Source organism: Melanostigma gelatinosum (assembly GCF_949748355.1).
Source record: "Melanostigma gelatinosum genome assembly, chromosome: 15".
Classification (NCBI taxonomy): Eukaryota; Metazoa; Chordata; class Actinopteri; order Perciformes; family Zoarcidae; genus Melanostigma; species Melanostigma gelatinosum.
The window spans coordinates 23,227,409-23,247,960 of record NC_136648.1 but is presented as its reverse complement, the minus strand read 5'-3'; the positions used below and the strand labels follow the sequence as shown (position 1 = coordinate 23,247,960).

Here is a 20,552-nt window from a genome sequence, read left to right as displayed (position 1 = left end):
AATATGATGCTCCTTCCAATACAACGGCAAGAAGTCAACTTCCTGTTTGTGCTTTCCACAGAAACGTAAAGGCTGCCGCGGTCGTCGTGGTGACGGAGGGACCCAATGACCTCGCATCAGCACCATCTGAGCGTGCTCAGAGCGATGATGCGCCTCTCCTCCACAGAAAAGAAATTGAGTTGTTATGACAACACTCTCTTCCCCCCCGTGTGCCCCCCCCCCCCTGTTTTCACACCTTCCTTCAAATGTCCCGTTTGGTGTAAATGTGAGATAATGGGTGAATTATTGATTTGTACGGTACTCCTGTTTTTCCCCTTCTTGTTTTCCCCTGAATCCCGTTCTTTGTTTCTTTAAGTAGACCACCCATTTCCATTTGTGTTCAGGGTGATGTAGTTCTGTGTGACTGAGGCCAGAAGTTCAGGCCATGTGAACTCTACGTGCTCTACTTGCATCTAGTTTACTGGAGTCTTATCGGCAAGCGCTGTAACATTAAACCAGTCTGGAACTTTATTTTGAAGTCTCTTAGTTTGGCTTCCTGGAGCTCAATTCTGTTGCTAACCAAACTTGAGGCCGAAGTGCACGGCTGAGCCAGGAGATTGGGGTCTATACAGTGAGGTGACTTTGTTGGGTCAGAAGATTCACAGATACTAAACTTAGCGAACCCAACACTGCAGAGTTTCTCCCCTCTGGACCTTTCCCTCCTGCTGCTAAAAATCTGCTTGATGGAGGTAATAATAAAATATTTCAAATTTAGTAATCAAACTAAAGATGTAATGTTCTGCCACTCTATTGCAGGGCAAGAATTATGAAGAACATCTCCATTCAGCTGTGTTTAGTTCTGGTCACAGCGTTGTAGATTCTATGCAAAGCTGTCGTGATCTCTCACCCACTTCCCTCACCCAGCCAGTTTATTTACCACTGAGTATGAGCCTTACGCTGGCATGTGAATTCAGAGAGAGCTTGTGTGTGTGTGTGTGTGTGTGTGTGAGAGCATGCGTGCGGATGAATTCCTTTTGTTTCCCATGATGAGCATGTTCTTGTGTGTTGACGCATCTCTTCTACTAGTCAACCCTCTCAGTGAGCCCTAGAGTCATGATGTACTTTTGAGACTGTTGAACTATTTTCTCCTCGTTTGTTCTCTCGCTACCTTTACCTCTGTGTGTTTGTGTTCCGTCGGTTTCTTGCTCTTAATTTTTTCCGGATATGGTTACAAAGACCATCAAACTATCCTGTCAAATCATTTAAAAATGAAGTTGTAACTTTAAACTTCTGTTTCTTGAGTTTAAACTGTGATGTAAATTAGGACATAATGGATGGTGCAAAGCTGTTGCACTGTGGTGTAAAGATTTTTATTTTATTTTTTAACACACCAGCTCTACATGGATCTGGTCTAGCAGGCTGATGCAGGCAGGATAGTAACGCTGAAGCATTTTAACCCTGTGTGATCCAGACTCCACTTTCTTTCCTCTCAATCACAGAGGTGAGTGAAATGCATCAGGTGTCATATTCCTGTGGAAGTCGGCCTCCAGTTAAATGATCCGACATCTTTGTTTTTATCATCAGTGACATGTTTTTTATTTACTAAAAGGGAAAGTTGGCGACACGTTTCTTAAGTCACTCTTCCCTTTTCTTTTGTGACAGAATCTGAATTTGTCTTGGTGTGTGTTTCAGTCGCTGATCCTCGGTAGCAGGGCCCAGGCCCCTGAGGGCCCCTGCTACCAGAGAGCAAAACATCATTCCATCGCAGAACTAAAAGTGTGGAATTATGAGAGCGTTATGCATCTTATTTTGAAGGCGATGGCCAGATCTGCAGGTAAACATCCTCTGGTGTCCCTGTTGCATCAGAAGATATTTTAGCTTTGGGTAACTGGGTGCAGCTCTGTGGAGAACACATTCCTGTTGGGATGCGGACAAACAATATGTCGATCTGATGTTTTAGGATAAATCACAACACTACTAGTGGAAGAACAGACCACGTAAAACATACCTCTTTTTTATTCTTTTATTTGGTGTCACAGACCCACTTTATGTTTCTAGTTCTGACATTTTGTAACTACCAGATTGTTTTCATGGTGTGCAGTAGAGGTTTTTGTAGGATGTATCGTCCACTAGCTGGTCTTTTCTACTTCCTGGCACTTTGTAAGTCAATGTGAACTGTAAAACCTTTTTAACATTGAAGATTACAGTCTTTACCAAGAGAGAGCTTCTAGATTTTTAACAGTTAACATTTAAAAAAAGAAAAAAGAATTTTCTGAAAATACGTTGCAAGCTTTTCACAAAGCCATAAGATGTTTGACAGGCAGGTTTAAGGGGCTGTGCTACTTCAGGACAGGTTTTATTCTCTAACAATACATAAGGAAGAGCAATAAAATAAAGCCGCAGTGCAACCTCACTGCAGCAACCCGGTGAAACAGATTAGGATCTCTTTCATGACTGGTCTTTGATGAGAAGTCATGCTGCGATGACATGGACAGCGGTGCTCCCAGACAAAGAGGGTGTCAGTTGTTGACGGCTGGAAACTAGACGAGCTGCAGTCAATGAAGCGCCACAGTATTGTGAGGAAATACAGTTGTTGGTTAAAAGGGTTAACAGCTGCCTCAGCTGTCTGCAGGTCTAATACTGATGACGCTTAAATTATTGTGAAGTAATGATGGATTGTGGAGATTTGAAGTGTCAGTTTTCTTTCAATTATCTTTTGCTGCAATAAAAGGTTTGGGACAACACGGCAATGACTCGTCTTTTTTGATGAATGTAGTTGCTACTTCCTGTGAAAGATACTGTACGACAGTAAAGAGGGGAGAAGAGGAGCTGATCACATCAGAGTAGTCTGATGAAGCAAAGCTGTGACGGAGAGGCCTCACCAATTCCATTTAGAACTTGAAGATGCAATTACAGTTAACTTTATGATTTGTTAAGTTCACTTTCCACCGATTTTTAGAAACCTCTGGTTCTAAAAACAAGAGCTATAAAATCATGAATGTAAATACCCGCTGCTATAAACATCCACAATATTCGTGGTGGAAGAAGTACTCTGAAGTTCTGGATTCATGATTGTACACCAGGTACATATGACTCATTGTTCATACTGATGCATGAACGCAGAAGTAGTACGTTACTGTTGAGGCTGGTCCATGTGGACTCACTAGTCCAGTGCTTCTGGGGTCTTCAGATCAAGGGTGTAGGTTTGGTTTAAACTTAAAGGACATTTTTTTGCCAAAGAAAATCTGCTTTTACAGTGTGTGCATTATCACATGCACATACAGAAACACACTGTGCTTGGTTGGGTAAAAGGTGGATCTGTCCTCTGCTAGTCTGTTGATTCTGGCGACAATATGAGATCACATAACATGAGACGATAACGAGATCATCTGAGAAGTTTAGGTGGTGCTGCTAACTCGTACACATCTGAAATGTGACATGGCGTTCCACCCAAAGCCCTTTTATTGTAAGGGGTAACAATCCAAAAAGGTTTGCCAACCGCTCGTTTAATCTTCAACAATCACTGAATGTTAATGTCCAAAGCTGAGCCCTTACAGATCCGACCCGCAGTGCTGTGCTGCATGTCGTCCTCTCGCTCGCCCCCTTTTCCTGTCCGTCTGTCCTGACTATCCTTTACATCATTTTAAAATGATTGATCTGAAGGAGGAGAGCGAGCCCAGGTAGCTTGCTATATAATATAGAAATGCACAAGATAAAAGGAAAACACATCAATTCAGTTCCATCCATCACATCTTGTTGTATTTAAGAGGAGTAATGAGAGGAAGCCAGGAGAGTTGGAGGAAAGTAAACTCATCTTAACTTGTGTATGACCAACAAAGCATCCGAACAGGTCAAGCAGGTAGAGTCAGACGAATAAGATTCACCTCTTTTCACTCAGTCTTCTGTCCTACTAAATCTGGTCACAGGGTGTCAGCAGACCTCTGACTCAAAGCATTTCATCATGCACAGGAATCAGTCAACTCTTCAGTATACAGGGATGATTAAGACTGAAATATAAGCATCATTGATGTTCGATTACATATTGATTTCAGCAATGGGAGGTCTATTCCACAGGAGTGGTCCCAGCTCCCGGACACTGAGCTCATTGGCATTGATTTGGGGAATTGGAGGATTTGAATGGCTTGAGGAGTTTATAAACTACAGTCACATCAAAATTAAATATGGTGTGTTATTGAAAGAATAATATTCATTCTTCCTTTGCAGAACAATTAAATAGAATTCAAATGAAATGAAGGGACTTTTCTATTCCCTTGAAGCTTGAGCTCTGAACAATCTTAACCATTATGTTTAGTCTGATGCTTTCAACAGTAAAGGACAACGTACATGATGACCGATGCCAAAATGCACCTGTGTTACTTATAGATCCGGACACACTTTTCTGTGTACTGATACCATCTTCGCAGACAGAAACCCAAATGGTTTGGGTTTACATCTGTCTGTGTTTCTTAAAGCTGTTTGGGACCGGCAGAGTGAAGGATGCCCTCCAGAATATCCACCTGAAAGACAGGAGGGACGCTGTGGGTTGTTGGTCATGTGAGTCGACCATCATGTGTCCATGTAACTGAGGAAAGAAGCTTCCCCACTGCATCAAATGCCTTCAAGCTAATGCACAATAACAGAGACATCAGTGTGTCAAGGACAGCCCAGGATTAAACTGAATAGTAATTAGTGTTGTTAACATCTGGAATCGTTTTGTCCCCAAAATAAGAATGAAATGATTCAAACTTACACAGAGTTACATGACAGAATACTGTTGAACTTCATGTTGAATTTGTTTCATTATTGAACTGCAAATATTGAGTTAGTGTCTCTGATTGAAGAGGTTTAACCTGTGATTAGTTCAGCTGATATTCCAACAGATTAACCCTAGATTAACCCAAGATTAACCCAAGATTAACCCAAGATTAACCCAAGATTAACCGTCTATTTCCACTGTGAAGTCTGAAGAAGAGCTTTGCTAATTCCAGCTTGGTCTAGGGTGCTTTTATTGTGAAACGTCTAATACTGAAACAGGAAGCTGTTCCTGTTTAAATCCCAGCTTCTATTGTAATTGACCGATGATGCTGATTTCTTCTCTTTTCAACTGTCGCTCAGAGGATCTTTGTCTCTCTCAGTTGTCCGTCTGGTTGAATCGTTGAACAGCGTTTTGGTTTCGATCTGCTAAACTAAATAACATCTATGAGTGAGAAAGCATCAGAGCCATCCTCTGACACGTCTGACTGGACACAGTCCAGCTTGTGGCAGGAGATTACATTTCTAGTCGAGTAAAAGTATGAATAATAATGAATGAATAATGCATTTTATTAACATTCTAAATATATCAGCTATGATAACGGCGAATCCGCTCCTCTTTAGACATAATGAGTTGAAAAAAGCTGAAAACTGTTCTTCTCCTGGAAGGACTGCAACAGTAGTGATAACAAAAGACAGCAGAGCAAATCCCAATATAGGCCGATAGTTTCCCACATATTAATATATGTGATAGAACACTGAATTCATCATCTATTGCCCCAAATCTGCTCTCAGGGCAGATGCTGTTGTGTGTTTTAGAAGACAATCATATCTGTGGAATTCAGTAATATGTAGAACAAAAAAAACATATTTCCCTGCGTGGGTTTCCTCCGGGCACTCCGGTTTCCCCCACCTCGGAAAAACATGCAAGGAATGAATGGTGAATGCTTGGTGTGAATGCGAGTGAATGCTTGGTGTTGGTCGGAGGGGCCGTTGTGCACAAATTAGTTGCCACGCTTCCGTCAGTCTGCCCCAGGGCAGCTGTGGCTACAGACGTAGCTTACCATCACCGGTATGACTGGGCGAATGGTGTGCATGGATCCTTGTAAAGCGTCTTTGGGTACCTAGAAAAGCGCTATATAAAATAAAGGATTATTATTATTATTATTATTATAACTGTCAGAAAATATAAATGGCTCCGGCTGTGCAGCAGTGCAACAAGCACCTCTATCAACAAGCCATGCTCTTTGTGCTAAGAACTTTGTCTGAGCCTCTGGACACACAATTAAATGAATCAATCGATAACATATTTTCATGTCGTTTTTATGGCTTTGCATAATTCATTTTTCGATGAATCTATTTACCCTACAGACATTCCTAGCCCTGCACAAAGGCAGGGCTAGGAATGTCCTTTCTGCAAAAGGTCCTCAGTTGTACCTGGCTGCTCTCTCCCACACTGAGGTTCTTGAGCTGGTAGACGGTCACGTGTCCGTCACTGTCTCCTACCAGGACACAGTCTGTCTGTGCGGCGAACAGCAGGGACTCCATCTTCACACCAGCCGCAGCAGGCTGCACAATGATTGGGTCCAGGCTGAAGTGAACATGGAGGACACACGTGATTACTCTTGGCACAGGCTTCACATCAGAGAAACAAATAGTGAGACAGAGAACAATCCCAGGCACTCACATGCTTGAATTCAGGTCCCAGATCTCCAGTTGTTCCTCGTTAACGGCTCCAAATACTGTGGCCCACTTCGGGGACCACTTGATGTCACACACTGCTATCTGGGTGGAGCTGAAGCCGAACACGGGGAGATGGTGGTCCTGCTTCCACAGCTGGATGGTCCAGTCAGAGGAGCAGCTCAGGAACACATCTGGACAGAGTGGACTCCATGTGATGCGGTTCACAGGACACTGAGGGGTGAGGTGTGACTGACGTTACCAAAGGAACCCAAGGAACAACATCAGCAAGTGGTCACATCTTGATGATTATTGTTTTAGCTCCAGAAGAGGTTCCTTCTAGTATACCTTGAGGAGATGATTTTTCAACATTGGTAGAGAAAATATGGAATGATTGTTTATACCTGAACCTCAACCTGAACAGCCACATCAGGACAATTCCAAAATCAGCCTACTATCACCTGAAGAATATATCAAGGATTAGAGGACTTATGTCTCAACAGGATTTGGAAAAACTTGTCCACGCATTCATCTTCAGCAGACTGGACTACTGTAACGGTGTGTTTACAGGTCTCTGTAAAAAGTCTGTCAGAAAGCTGCAGCTGATTCAGAACGCTGCAGCTCGAGTCCTCACTAAGACCAGGAGGGTGGATCACATCACTCCAGTTCTGAGGTCTTTGCACTGGCTTCCTGTCCAACAAAGAATTGACTTTAAAATCCTGCTGTTGGTTTACAAAGCACTGAATGGTTTAGGGCCAAAATACATCTCTGATCTGCTGCTACCTTATGAACCATCCCGACCCCTCAGGTCGTCTGGGACCGGTCTACTTTCTGTTCCCAGAGTCAGAACTAAACATGGAGAAGCAGCGTTCAGTTTTTCTGCTCCACATATCTGGAACAAAGTCCCAGAAAGCTGCAGGTCTGCTGAGACCCTCAGCTCATTTAAATCAAGATTGAAGACTTTTCTGTTTGCTGCTGCCTTTAATTGAACCACATTCAATTCATATATTCATCAATTTCCTGCATTTCTGCATTTTATTTCTTACTGTTTTTTTAATGTTTTAACGACTGTTTTTATTGTTTCAATGAATGTTCTTAATTGTTTTTAAATCTCCTTTTCTTTTGCCTTATGTTTTGATGCTTTTAATGGTTTTATGTGAAGCACTTTGAATTACCTTGTTGTTGAAATGTGCTATACAAATAAACTTGCCTTGCCGATACTGTTTATATTGCTTTGTATTGCTGCAATTAATGTGGATCTGTGGATTTCTATTCCATTTATTTAAAACAAGAAATATGTTTGTGTGCATCAGAAATATATTTATGAATCTCACTATTTTATCTGTGGATTTTGTTTATAGTTGTATATAATAACTCTTTTTGTGTGCATTGAAAAAATATTTTAGTGTAAAGAGTCTTTTAAATAAATGAAAAAACACATTTGTGGAACCTTCTGTGAGCATTCATTCATATTGAGACTGGTCTGACTCCATATGTGTCTACCGACACATTGGAAACCTGCTGTGGATGCAACTGGAGACATGTTTCCAGATGAGGTAAGCTCAGTGATGAGCTTTGATACATGAACCTAACTCTACTCAGAGATGCTTGTTTCTCCGTATTTGTCCCTCTGAGCTCATGGCATGCATGTCCTTCACTGTGCATATATGGATAAATCCTGTTCATCAAGACACAACAGTGTTACTGTTCAAAGAATTCACATACCTGCAAATCAACATGAATTGAAAGTAGCAATACCACTAAAGTTAAACATTTGACTGCATATTATAGGACAGCGCTAAGGGCCAGGAAGCAATGCATTGTGGGACAGAGCATGAATGGATTTGAAACTATCACTACTGATGAAATGAAATGTGAGCTTCTTAGGCCTTGTGGTCTTTGGTGTTTTACTTGCTTATCAGAAGGAGAGGTGAGTGACAGACTTACAAAGTGCTTCCTGTACGTCTCCAGAAAGTGCTGATTGTTGGAACAGGAGCACTTGTGAATGAGCCCTTCTAATGTGCCGACCAAATACACACTGGAATCCTGGTGCAACAATAAAACACAATGATGACAGCAATCATTTACAAAGTCAAAGTTCACTTCGATCAACCTGTTTTACTGAAAGTCAGCACTGCATTATCACAAAAGATATCTGTGAATGTGGTATTTTCCACAGAAACAAGTTTGAAGCCCAAGAACTACATTCTCGTCAACTCATGTTGAGAAGTTCTCCCATCAACTCACCGTTGGATGGAAGTCAAAACACAGACCAGGAGTAAGAGCTGACAGAACACTTTCTGCCTCCGTCCCTCCTGCCTTCTTCTTGGTACTCTGGATCTTCTTGAGCTTCATCAGGTCTATGACAGGACAGATGACAGGTGGATAGATTACGTTATACAGATAGATAGACAGACGGATAGTCCGATTTTATCACTACGCAGGTCAAGCTAAATAGACAATGGTAAAGCCATGGGCTGGTGCTGAGCACACCTATGCAGTCGAGGCCACTGCTGCAGATAAACCACTTGCTGATCCTTCCATCTGCAGCCACAGAAAAGAGAGACTCCACCATCTCCTCTCCTGTCAGGCTCAAGTCCTGCTGGGTCCATCTGAGCTGCCACACTGGATCCAAGTGCCTGTTGAGACATTCACTGCACACACACATACACAAACACATACACACACATACACAGAAGTAAAGAACGTTCTCTTCAGTGTGTGACGTAAGAGCTGAACTGTCCACACGCACCTGCTGCTGAGGACACATGACTCGCTGTCTTGACTCTTCACATTGTAGATAGCAATGCTGCCGTCCTGCATGCCCACAGCCAGCTGACTCGGGTTATTGGATGAGAAATCCAGGGAAGTCACAGCGCTGTCACAGTGGATGGCACGCTCAGGCCACTGCAGAGGAGACACAAGACAACATCTGGAATGGACAGCTGCCAGCTGGCACACAGTCAACCTTCTGCATACTGCTGGGGACACATGGAGCCCCTAAATAAAGGAGTCATACCGTGGGATTTTTGAGAGACCAGCAGCACACCAGGCCTGGTTTCTGCTTACTGGAGCCAGACTGACCATAGCCCACACCCAGAAGGTCCTAGCAGAGAGAGCAGAGCACAAGCAGACCTCTCTTAGTGAACATCTGTTTCTGTCAGCTGGGAACAGTTTTCAATGATTTAGTACAAAGTAGTTCAGGTGAAAACTACGGCCAGTATTTTCTGTGGAGTATCCAGCTCATTTTTCACTTCCAACTTATTCATCTCCATTATATGTTGGAGGTACACATCACAACATGGGCACATAACAAGTATCTGAATGGCTAAATTGATTCCAGAAAATTCAATTCATTCATTTGAATTCTTGAAGAATACTTTATTTTTCTCCTGAGAAATCCAAAAACTGAAGTAACAACAGCAAAACTATATCAAAACATCTGTTTACTCCCATTTAGTCTGTGCCTCTCCATCTACATGTCATGTTTTGCTCATAATTAGTGGTGTGGGGGGGGGGGGTGTATATCATGCATCAGTGACTGCTTTGTAATATGTTTTAGGGTGAGTGATATATTATATAACTCTTATATAATGTGTGTTTAGTGCATAAAGTCAAGCTCAGAGCTCACTCTCACCACCTCTGCCAGCTAATGGGGCCTCTAACACACGTGACTTCAATGTTCCACGTATTACTTTATTTCATATCGAATGATATCTGTTTAATGCTTCTTCTCATTCTTGTTATTATCACCAGTCTCTCTCCCGTTGTCACAGGTTGTGGGGCGAGTTGGCTGAGGTTATTGTTGTTGTAATGTCCTTTAACTGCTGCAACATGTGACTGAAGGAATATTGGAGAAAAGAACATGTCCGTTTACAAACTCTACTCATTCAAGTCTCTGGGCTTTGGACTGGCTTGAGACTGTTTCTGCAGAAGTGTTTTAAATAACAAGGTGTTCGTGAAGATGCACGTGTTCGTGAAGTAGTGAGCATACGGCTGGATAAGTGAGAATTTGTTAACGCATGCTTTCATGTAGTTTTGCCCCCATTCATCCAGACTTCTCCATTTCTGGATTCTTTGTTCACCGTAGAGGCATTAAGAAAAAACAAGGTTTCCTTCACTATTCAAGGTAACACAGGGAGAGTAACTGATATACAAATGATCATTTTGGGTTTAACAGCTAGCAACCACTCCTGGGGTTAAGAGGAGAAGGTGTGTTTGTGTGATTTTGGTGAGCTACCCCTTTAAATAATAATAATACAGACTAACAAAATGTTGTCATCTGCAATGACATACAGCAGGCATGATTACACTTGTATCCAGTTTTTCCACATTGCTAACAAGCAGTGCTAACAAGCAGTGCTAACAAGCAGTGCTAACAAGTCTCTTACCGGGTTCTTCTTGTTCCATGCCATGCTGCTGACGCGGCGTCCTCTGCTGAGCTCACAGCTGAAAGCCCAGAGACGCTCCACGGCTGGAGGCCGAGCGCTCTCTGCATCCTCCTCCCTCTGCTCCATCACACTGTCTGGTTCTGACACAACCGTTCAAAAAAAAACCTGCAACTTCATTTCAATTGTCACATACAGACAGATTTGACTTCTGGATTCAACCTATCCTCAGCATTGATGACATTATTACTCACCTCTTCATCCAAATAGTTCAATCTTATCCATGAATACCCATGAACACTTCATCTGACCTGTATGTGTGTATTGTATCTGCTGTTGTGTACCAGTGCTGCTGATGAGCTGACTTTACCTTCGGTCACGGGTAGCTGTCTGTAAGCAGCCAGCTTGGGTTGGAAAGTGTTTCCTAGAATGCTCCTCTCCATTACTAGCAAGCAGTGCTGGAATCTCTCTGACAGCATGATCAGCTGCAGGTCTGACGCAACGTTCAAACCGCTCCCAAACGCTTCCACTCCTTTCAATGAGCTAGCAGTACTGGCTGAAGAGATGTACAAGAAAATGATACATGCACGTTATTGCAGAGCTCTTCTAAATTCCACTCTCAAAACTGTAAGAATTCATATGACTTGAGCTGTGAATCATCAAAGGAAGAATAGAGGTGCTTCGTAATGATGTTGTGTCTGAATAACATCAAGAGGTCAAGAGGTTACTTAGAATGAAATTGCACCAAGCAGCATCCTCCCCAGTCCGTACCTGTACTGGCCATGCTGCCCACTGACACGCTCCCCTCTGCTCCTCTGCTGGTGTCCTCTGCAGCCTCGGGATAGTCAGCCCTTCCTACTTCCTGGCTGCACCCCTCCTCACACAGCTCGGGGCTGATCAGAGTGTCATACATGTCCCAGGTGGTAGCTGTGGGCATGAGAACAGATGTTGTCATTTCTCAAGAACTGATTAAACTGGGTCCAGCTTCCCATATGTGAATATTTTCATGTGTTTTACTTTTCTATGAGAGTAAATTGTGTGTGTTTTTGTTAGGATCCCTGTCTGAGCTCCTGTTTTTCCCGTGTCTCTTTTGTTATTTGAAGGCCATGTGCTTATGTTTTGTTTTTGTGTCAGCCTGTAGTTTCCACCCCCGAGTTCCGTCCTCTACCACGCCCCTCTTCTAGGCTCAGCTGTGGGGAATTCCAGTGATCATCTCCGACTGACTTAAATACCCCAGCTGTCCTCCGGCGCGTTGTCAGTCCGTGCGTCCGGTTACCAGTCTGGTTCTAGTCCAAGTAAGTCTGAACAGTGTTGTTCAGTGAAGATGTATCCCTAACCTTTCTGGCTGTCTGCAGCACTCCTGCTGCGCAGAGTCGATCCGCGGATATTCAGCTGTGCGCAGAGGCCGACCCGCGTACCACGGAGTACACCGGTCGGCGTCTTTTTGGTTCCTTCCCGGACCGTTTCCAGCCGTGAGTTCGGTGGCGCTTCCCTCCCGACTCCGGAGGCTGCATCATCCTTCCTCGGTTGAGATTCCCTCCCGACTCAGGGAGAACGAAGGAGAGGCCTTTGCCACTGGACACGGTGCCGTAGTTTATTGTTTTCTGTTTAAATCTCCGTCCGTCCGTCCGTCCGTCTGTCTGTCTTCTATCTACTCAATATCTATTTGTTATTGGTAAGTATTTATCTCTATCCTGTGGAGCGGACTCCTAGTTGTCCTCGGTGACAGCTTGTTGCAGAATTGAAAACGTTCTCAGCCTGTTGAGGGGATCACAGCGGACCTGTGAGGGATTTCCATGTGCTTGGACTGTACAGACGGTAATGTGTTGCGCATCTGGGATGTTTGCTGCAGTCCATGGTTGACAGTATAACCGAGGCTTGAGGACCACAGGACTTAATTCTGACTGTCTGACAGGAAGCAGCATGTGAAGCTGGGGAAACGTCTCTGACGTCATCCTCTCCTCAACTCGTTCGCTTTGTAAACAAACACCTCCAGTCAGGAGTCCACACCCCTTTGATTTTAAAAATACTTTGATTTTAAAAATACTTTGATTTTAAAAATACTTTGATTTTAAAAATACTTTGATTTTAAAAATACTTTGATTTTAAAAATACTTTGATTTAAAAAATACTTTGATTTTAAAAATACTTTGATTTTAAAAATACTTTGATTTTAAAAACGTTGATCTTTCACAATACTTCTTTCATACTGCTATTGTACTTTTTGGAGTTTTTAATTTTTATTTCAATTCTCTCAAGGCCTTGTATGTCAACCTGATTCTTATTTTAAATCTCCTTTCTGCCTTGTTTCCAAGGTAGCAAGCTCCAAGGGAACATAACGAGCCTCACCTGAGTCCACCATCACTACGCTGTCGCTCTGGACCCGTTTGCTTTTCGCTGCTCCAGTCAACGTCTGTACCGATCGATCCACATACTTATCGGTGCCCGTTCTGGTTCTGCACAGCTCAGCATACAGATTGTTTCTCTCGCTGTAAAAACAAGGAGAAAATGACAATTTTATATTTTTCAATCACTGACCATGAGATCAGACATCACACACTGTATTAGTATGTGTCACAGGACGGTTGCACGTGTCAATCACTGGCTCGTAAAGATTAAGTGGTGTGTCTTTCCTATGCGTATTGTGCTTAATACACATTACTTCACTCACATGATAGCTTCCGCGTCATCAGCATCCACCGACACTAAGGTGCTCGGTATGTCCATCAGTGAAATGCTGTCTGTCTCGGAGATGTAGATGTCAGTGACCTCTCTCAACATGGCCTCTGTCACATGTTCCTTCACTGTGTCTCCCTTCACCGGCAAGTCTAGCAAGGAACAAGATATGAAACAGAAAGCACAGATAGTGTTGTCATCTGTGACCTTCAACCATATTCAGATGCTGTAGCTGTAACTCTATTTAGGTACATTCAGTTTTAATGAACATATTGCCAACATTAAGAATGGAGCTGAAAAAATAGAACGTAGCAATGAAAGCGAATTCATTTTGGAACCTGGGAAGTTGATGGGCAGGTCCCGTTTGGAAAATGTATCCTCAATCTCCTCATTCATGGACTCTATGGTAGACTGGCTGGATATTCTGCTGCTTCCTAATATTGACCTGGAAAAGGATGTCGGAGCACATCTTTACACGGGGACACTGGTAACACTCGGCCTAACGCAGGACACACAGGATGTCACTGATCAAAGATAAAATGATGATTTTTCCTGCCCAGCATCATCTTTTCTTATCAATAAATCATACATTGGACTATGTCTAAGCGATTTCATTGATTCCTTGTTTATCCATATTTAAATCGTCTGTCTATGGGAAATAGCATCATATGTCATATATTTTACAAAGTTACTGGTGTTTTTTCTCATATTAGTCCATATTAGCGATTGTAAAGAGAGAGCTGGGTCGTGCACCACATTGAGAAACTCATGAACCTCAGATCAGCTCCAGCTGACCATCAGGGCAGAGATGTGTAAAAGAAGGCGCCCTGCACCTGGAGAAAGGCATGGTGAAGCTCCCGGTGGCTGCTGCCTGATCTGATGCTGATCCAGCAGAGATCTCATCCAGAAACATCCTGCTGCCTTTGGCCTGTGCCGCTGCTGGATCTGCCTGGTACAGTGGCTGAGGAGTGACGTCATTTTCTTCTTCATCAAACACCTGCAAACAGGACAACGATTAGCCACCAATAACATTGCTACTGCATTAGCCTGCTGCTAGAAGGCACGAAGACAGATCGGCCTACTTGTAGCCTGTAGGGAGGATATAAGTTACCCGAACAACTTGTCCGGGAGTTTGGAAGGCGCTCTTCTCCACAACTTTGCTCCCACCACCCAGGCTGAAACTTCTTCTGCTTGGGCAACTGATGATGCTGTTTGTGTCTCTTGTACTTTGGTGGACTCCATGTATGCCTGATACTGAAATATGTATTGTTCGAGAAGAGCTAGGAGACAAAATAAGAATGAACATGGCTTCACTTTGTTTCCCGAGCAGGAGACTGGGGTGGGTCTCATAATAGAATATTCTAACCAGCAGCAGATGAAAAGCTAAGGCCTCAGCTATAAATACACATGTCATCTTCTAAAATGAGGCGATTGGTGATTATATTCAAGTTGTACATTACTGCTAACTAGTAGGTTGGCACAATGTTAAAATGGAATAATAGGAAAAACTCAATTTAATTTAAACAAGAAAACATGAACATTTAACAGAATATATCCCCATTTTTAAAGCAAACATTTTAAAGCAATTAATCAATCTCTTTTGTCAACAGTTACAGTATTTGACTCCAACCAACCACGCTCACAATTGACCCAGCTTTGTGATGAAGTTATGTGAGCCAGCAGACGTTCAAATGAACCTGATTCCTTTGTGTGTTAACTGGAAGTCCCACGTCCAACACCGCAGTTTACACTTTCAATGGAACTGAAATGTTACCCTGACCAAAAAAGGTAGCGACTTCTCAATGTTTTAGAAGAGTAGATGCTCAAAAATACAAACATTTGATTTTCCATTTTTGTTTCTGTGACCTCCAGGACCATACAATAGCTGTGTTCCAAACAACCCCGGTCTCTAATACACAGTGTGGAAAAAAGAAGTGCCAGTACTCCCCTTATTCACATATTGGCTTGTGGCGTATAGTCGGCCTATAATAATATTCCAACTGAAACATTATAGGTGGTGGTGTGTTAATAATGTAAATACATAAAGTATCACTCTATAACATATGATAGGATGCCTACAGCCTGGAATTAACACCAGACAGACATGGTGTGAGAGTGTCCCAGTCACGATGCTATTATATGACAAATTCTGAATTTATACAGAGAGAAAAATATAGATGGAAGAAAATATGAAGGCTTTTGGTTTAAAACAATGCAATTTAAAACAAATCGGTTGTAGACCATTATTATTACAATAGATAAGTATAAAGTATGAAGCTTAAAAGCTGAAAGAGATTAACATCACATCGTTAAATAATTATTATGTTGTTTCCACATATTACAGCCTTGTCTGGACATTAAATAAATGTTTGCCCTTTACAATCTTATTATGTAAACCAAAAGTTTATGATGAGTACCGGTCCACTTCGAGCTCTGCTGTTAAACACGTTGACGAAAAGAGAATGAAAGAGAACTTACGGCCTCAGAACAAGAGTACTTCTCTTCTTCCGTTCTTCTTTCGCAACGTCAGACATGATTGTAGCATTGTTGTATGCCTATGTTGCCATAGCAACGTGACGCACCGTCTCGTGAGAGTTGCGTTCACAATGGGGTCCCATTTCTACATGAACAACTGTTGGAGATGGATGCTGCTCGATCACATGAATAGATCGAGGCACTACAGTACAGACCAGGGAGAGGCGTATCTGCAAAGGATACGGAACATTTCCATAAGAAGTTCAACTCAGCAATTTTGGACATTTTGCACAATTTAAATGTAAAAACCATACAGGGGATCCCCAAAGTCATTATGATCCATCCTATCTATAATCACACTAATACATGTGACTTCGGTTAAAGTACACTTCAGTTGAAAGGTTAATACCATCAAAGCAGGTGTGTAAATCAACTGGATGTTTGGAACAATATAGTATGCAGCAAAAAACTATAAAATAAATGAAACAACTAAGAATACAATACAATCTGTGTATTTCTTCTTTTTCTTTGATCGTCAAAAATCAACAATTAATCTCTCAAAAAAGAAAAGAAAAGAAACTGCCTGATCAGCTGATAATCAGCTTTCTTCAGAATGAAATTGTCTTCAGAAGGGAAATGATACTCTGTTATGAATATGATGGCAGGCTGCTCGCTGGCAGGTCTCTCCCGTCTGACCAATCGCAATCTGCTTTTTAGAATGTAAATCCTGGATGTTTATGTTATTCAGAAACATCTTGAGTTATAGCTTTCATGTGTTGGCAGTCTTTTTATTTTTGCCCTCAGGCTTTTTGACTTCAGGGTTAGGCTCAGAGTTCGACCTGCTCTTTGAATCATAGCCATTTGTGTTATCTGATCGAACTAACCGTGACAACGATAATCCCGTTAAACTCTCCTACGAAGCTGGTGATCAACGCAGTAAATCAACCCGGGGTTCCTCGACGTTCACATCAAGGGGCGGTGTCTGCAGCGTATGACCAATCACAAACAAGTCTGCTGTCTGCGGCATATTCCACTAACCAAGAGAAAACGATCATATGAGACAAACACATACATCAGGCTGAAAGCAACTGTTTAAGATGATACATGCAGGAAGGACAGCTGGCAAGAAATCGCCGACTGTGTGAATGTGTAAACTAACAGATTTATAATATCACTGCTTCATCTCGTGCCTATAATTACATGTGTGTATTCCTGTTCAGTAATGTGGTGCTTAGATGTATTCCTATTCTTTCAGCTGCAACACCGGCAGTGTGAAACATACGATATAATATAGAAATATAATTCAAAGTGGTAAGAAGGTTTCCTTCAATAAAATCATCCACAGCATAAAAAAGTAACGCTGACATACTGTACATGAGTGAACATATGATTTGAATGTATGATAAGAGAATATATATAGAATATAATACATAAGGATTGTTTAAACTTGCTCTCCCGCTGAAAGAATAAAGGTTAAATATTGTCTCACACACCATCAGAATACATCTGCAACACATTCATTTAACAGAATACACACATTAGTCAGACCTATCGTGCTCTATGAAGCAGTGAGATCATTCATCTGTTCATTTACACATTCACACAGTCGGTGATTTATTGCCAGCTGTCTTTTTTTACATGTGTCTGTTTAAACTGCGTTGCTTTTAGTCTGGATTATGACTTTAACTTCTGCGTATTTGTCTCATATGTTTCTACTTTTTGCACTGTGTTGATTGTTGTTGGTTGTTATGCACCACCCGCCATGTCAAATTCCTTGTATGTGCAACATACCGTGGCAAATAAACGGTTCTGTTCTGATATTATCTCACGATCGGTGAACAGAGCTCTGATTGGTCAGCAGTGCTTTTATATGAGTTGATCTCTTTTCTAGAACATAACCTACAGTCCAGCATCAGTTACCATGGGGATACCTGTATACATTGTTGGAGCAGCAGCCATCAAGGTGTTTTTTGAAACAGTTGTTTAGACGTTTGACTGCTTGATGCTGTGAGTCCTGGAGACACTGGGGAGTGAGGCTGTTGTGTTTGGTCGTCTCTCCTCCCTGCTGGGAGCAGCTGAGATACTGATTCATCTGTAATATTGGTGGAGTGCCCCTTTCAATTTGGTTGAATAATCTTTGGTGAACACCCTTTTATATTGACTACATGATAACTGTAGTGTCACACATGCATTAGATGAATGATGTACAGAAGTGTATTACAAGGCTTCAACATTGTGGACACTGTTCACGTCTCAACATGCAGTTTGTACACAGTAAGTGATTGTAACAAAGTGAGAATATGAAAAAGAGCATATGGAGTCAGACTGATTGGTCACATACAGGTGGAACTAATAATAATGAATTGTTGCATTGCTGGATGGGAACCATCATCAGAGTCACTTATTCCACCTTTGCTGTTTACTATTACAATTCAAAATGACCCATTAGAACATAAACAGCACTGCTCTGATATGAGCAAACCAGACATCAAGAACTGTCTTCACTAAGAAGGAGGAGGCTCAACCTCCCTGGACTGTAACCAGCTCACAGTATTATTTGAGTATTAATACTCTCTGTATTGCTAAATGAGTGACAGTGATGAACTGGTTTACCCTTTATTGGGTTGGAAAGCAACGAGTTCAGGTGTTCCACTTTGGAACCATCATGTATCATCATTATCATACAATTATCATCAGCTTGCTCAACACACAGAAATCCTGGAGTCACAACTTCACAGCAGACACGTCCATCAGCCTGTGTTGATTGAATCTCTGGGTTTGGCACCTCGAGGAGTTTGTGCACTTATAGGATATTAAACCGCTTGGCAACTTCAGTGGATTTAAGATTTGAAGTGATGCCATCAATGAAGCAGCATTGTTTGTATGGTGCATGTTTTGGAAAGAAACAACCATCGCTGCCGGTGATGTCATGCCACTGAACTCGCAGTGGGACTGCTATGGGTTCAGGAAAAACCCATCGCAGTACCTCACAGATTGCATTAAGACATAAGCCGATTTTATAAGTCCCAGAACACAGTTCTAAGAAGCCTCCTTTTTATTGCATCTGCACTACAAGAACCAGGAATGACCTTTGTTCTAAGAACGCCATTTTGAGAGACGTTTTGAACCTATTTCAGAGTATGGTACTCCCTGTGCTGTGAGCAGAGTACAGTGATTGGTTGAACACATGAGCCAATGCAGGATCGGCATCACCTGCACCACAATTGTTTTAAACCATTCACACACTTATATATGTATATTTACAAACAAATATAAAGTTATCCAAACATGATCTAAAAAACTACAAGTAGCCTACAGCAGTGTTTTTCAACCGTTTCTGAGCCGCGGCACATTTTTTACATTGAAAAGATCCCAGGGCACACCAACAACCAAAGACGTTACAAAATGACACCTTTTAGCATAACACAACCTATATGCCAGGGGTTTCAAACTCAACCACAGAGAGGGCCACAATAAGAAATTGTGACAACGTTGAGGGCCAAATCGAGTCACCATTTAACAAACAGGATAGAAGGGATATTGGACAAAGTGCAAAAAGAATACATGTTGAGGTCGTCTATCAGCTCCACAGGTGTTCTTTCCACGTCAACTGCAAACGGATTGCTGAGCAGTTCAAATTTAAATTTCTGAGCTGCAAAGTCGCTAAATCGCAGAGTGAACTCTGTGCCGAGTGCACCCAGTTTATCAGCAGAATGCGCAGTCGTGAACACAGCGGTGGAGACTTTTACTGCATCACACATGTGTGTGATCACACGTCCCCGCCCCTGAAGCTGGAGGTTTGGCGCAGTGAAATGCTTCGTTATGTTGCACAACAAGCCAGCTCACATCGCCACTTTTCTTCCCGGAGCTCTGTGGTGTGGCGGGACAGTTATGATAAACATGATAAATGTGTTGATCCTTACACTGCTTTTCATCTGGGTTATTTTGTCCAGGGCCCAGTTCAGTCTGCATTTTTCCTTTTCAAATATTTCTCCATCGCTGTTCGTCTTGTCAATGAAATGTCTCCCGCGCGTCATTTCATTCTACTGTCCTACATTAACAACGTCATTATTGAGCTACCTACTGCCACCCACTGGCATGGAAGAGTATTTATTACTTAGCCAGCCACTATATTAGAACAATGGCAAAGTATTTGCAACAACAAATAAATAATATTTTATTGGACTCATTAAGTGAAATTGGACATGTTCCGCGGCATACCAGTGTGCCGCGGAACAGCGGTTGAAAATCACTGGCCTACAGTTTGTATCTAACAGGACAGTAGGAGCTGGCTCAAATCGTGGCAGCGGCAGCTAGTAGAGGCACTTCCTGTTGCAAGCTCAGCTGCCACGACTTTCCGTGGCAGCTGGGCTTGCAACAGGAAGTGACTGCCACTGTATGTGGCAGCTGCCACTAGCATCTTGTGGCAGCTGCCAGCATTTCGGAGCGGATTCCGCCGTAGTTTAGCCTTTATTTGTCGTTATTTGACATTTTGTGACAATACATTAAGGTCATTGAAGGCATGACTGTTGGTAGTTGTAATTAGTTTATTAAAAAAAGGCCAATTATCATGGTATGGCCACTCGTTTTTGTCAACAAGCT

At 42.2% G+C, this 20,552-nt stretch overlaps 2 protein-coding genes across 7 annotated transcripts in view; one reads left to right on the top strand and one right to left on the bottom strand.

Moving 5' to 3' along the window:
* The window catches only part of asph (aspartate beta-hydroxylase), a 36,144-nt gene extending 33,421 nt beyond the window's left edge, over positions 1-2,723 (top strand). For all 6 annotated transcript variants that reach the window (XM_079285528.1, XM_079285530.1, XM_079285531.1 and 3 more), the window contains one exon: positions 62-2,723. In XM_079285528.1, the coding sequence (XP_079141654.1) occupies positions 62-69 (8 nt within the window). In that variant the 3' untranslated portion in view covers positions 70-2,723. The remainder of the gene's footprint in view (positions 1-61) is intronic.
* Positions 2,724-4,445: 1,722 nt separating this feature from the next.
* dnai4 (dynein axonemal intermediate chain 4) lies at positions 4,446-16,009 on the bottom strand (the record flags this gene model as incomplete). Its single annotated transcript, XM_079284955.1, has 17 exons — positions 4,446-4,496; positions 6,169-6,322; positions 6,419-6,645; positions 8,359-8,457; positions 8,659-8,771; positions 8,905-9,065; positions 9,164-9,318; positions 9,431-9,517; positions 10,803-10,942; positions 11,170-11,355; positions 11,571-11,726; positions 13,149-13,288; positions 13,471-13,627; positions 13,814-13,920; positions 14,309-14,472; positions 14,587-14,755; positions 15,954-16,009. 17 exons carry the CDS (start codon positions 16,007-16,009, stop codon positions 4,446-4,448), a joined length of 2,322 nt encoding a protein of 773 aa, XP_079141081.1.
* Positions 16,010-20,552: the final 4,543 nt, after the last annotated feature.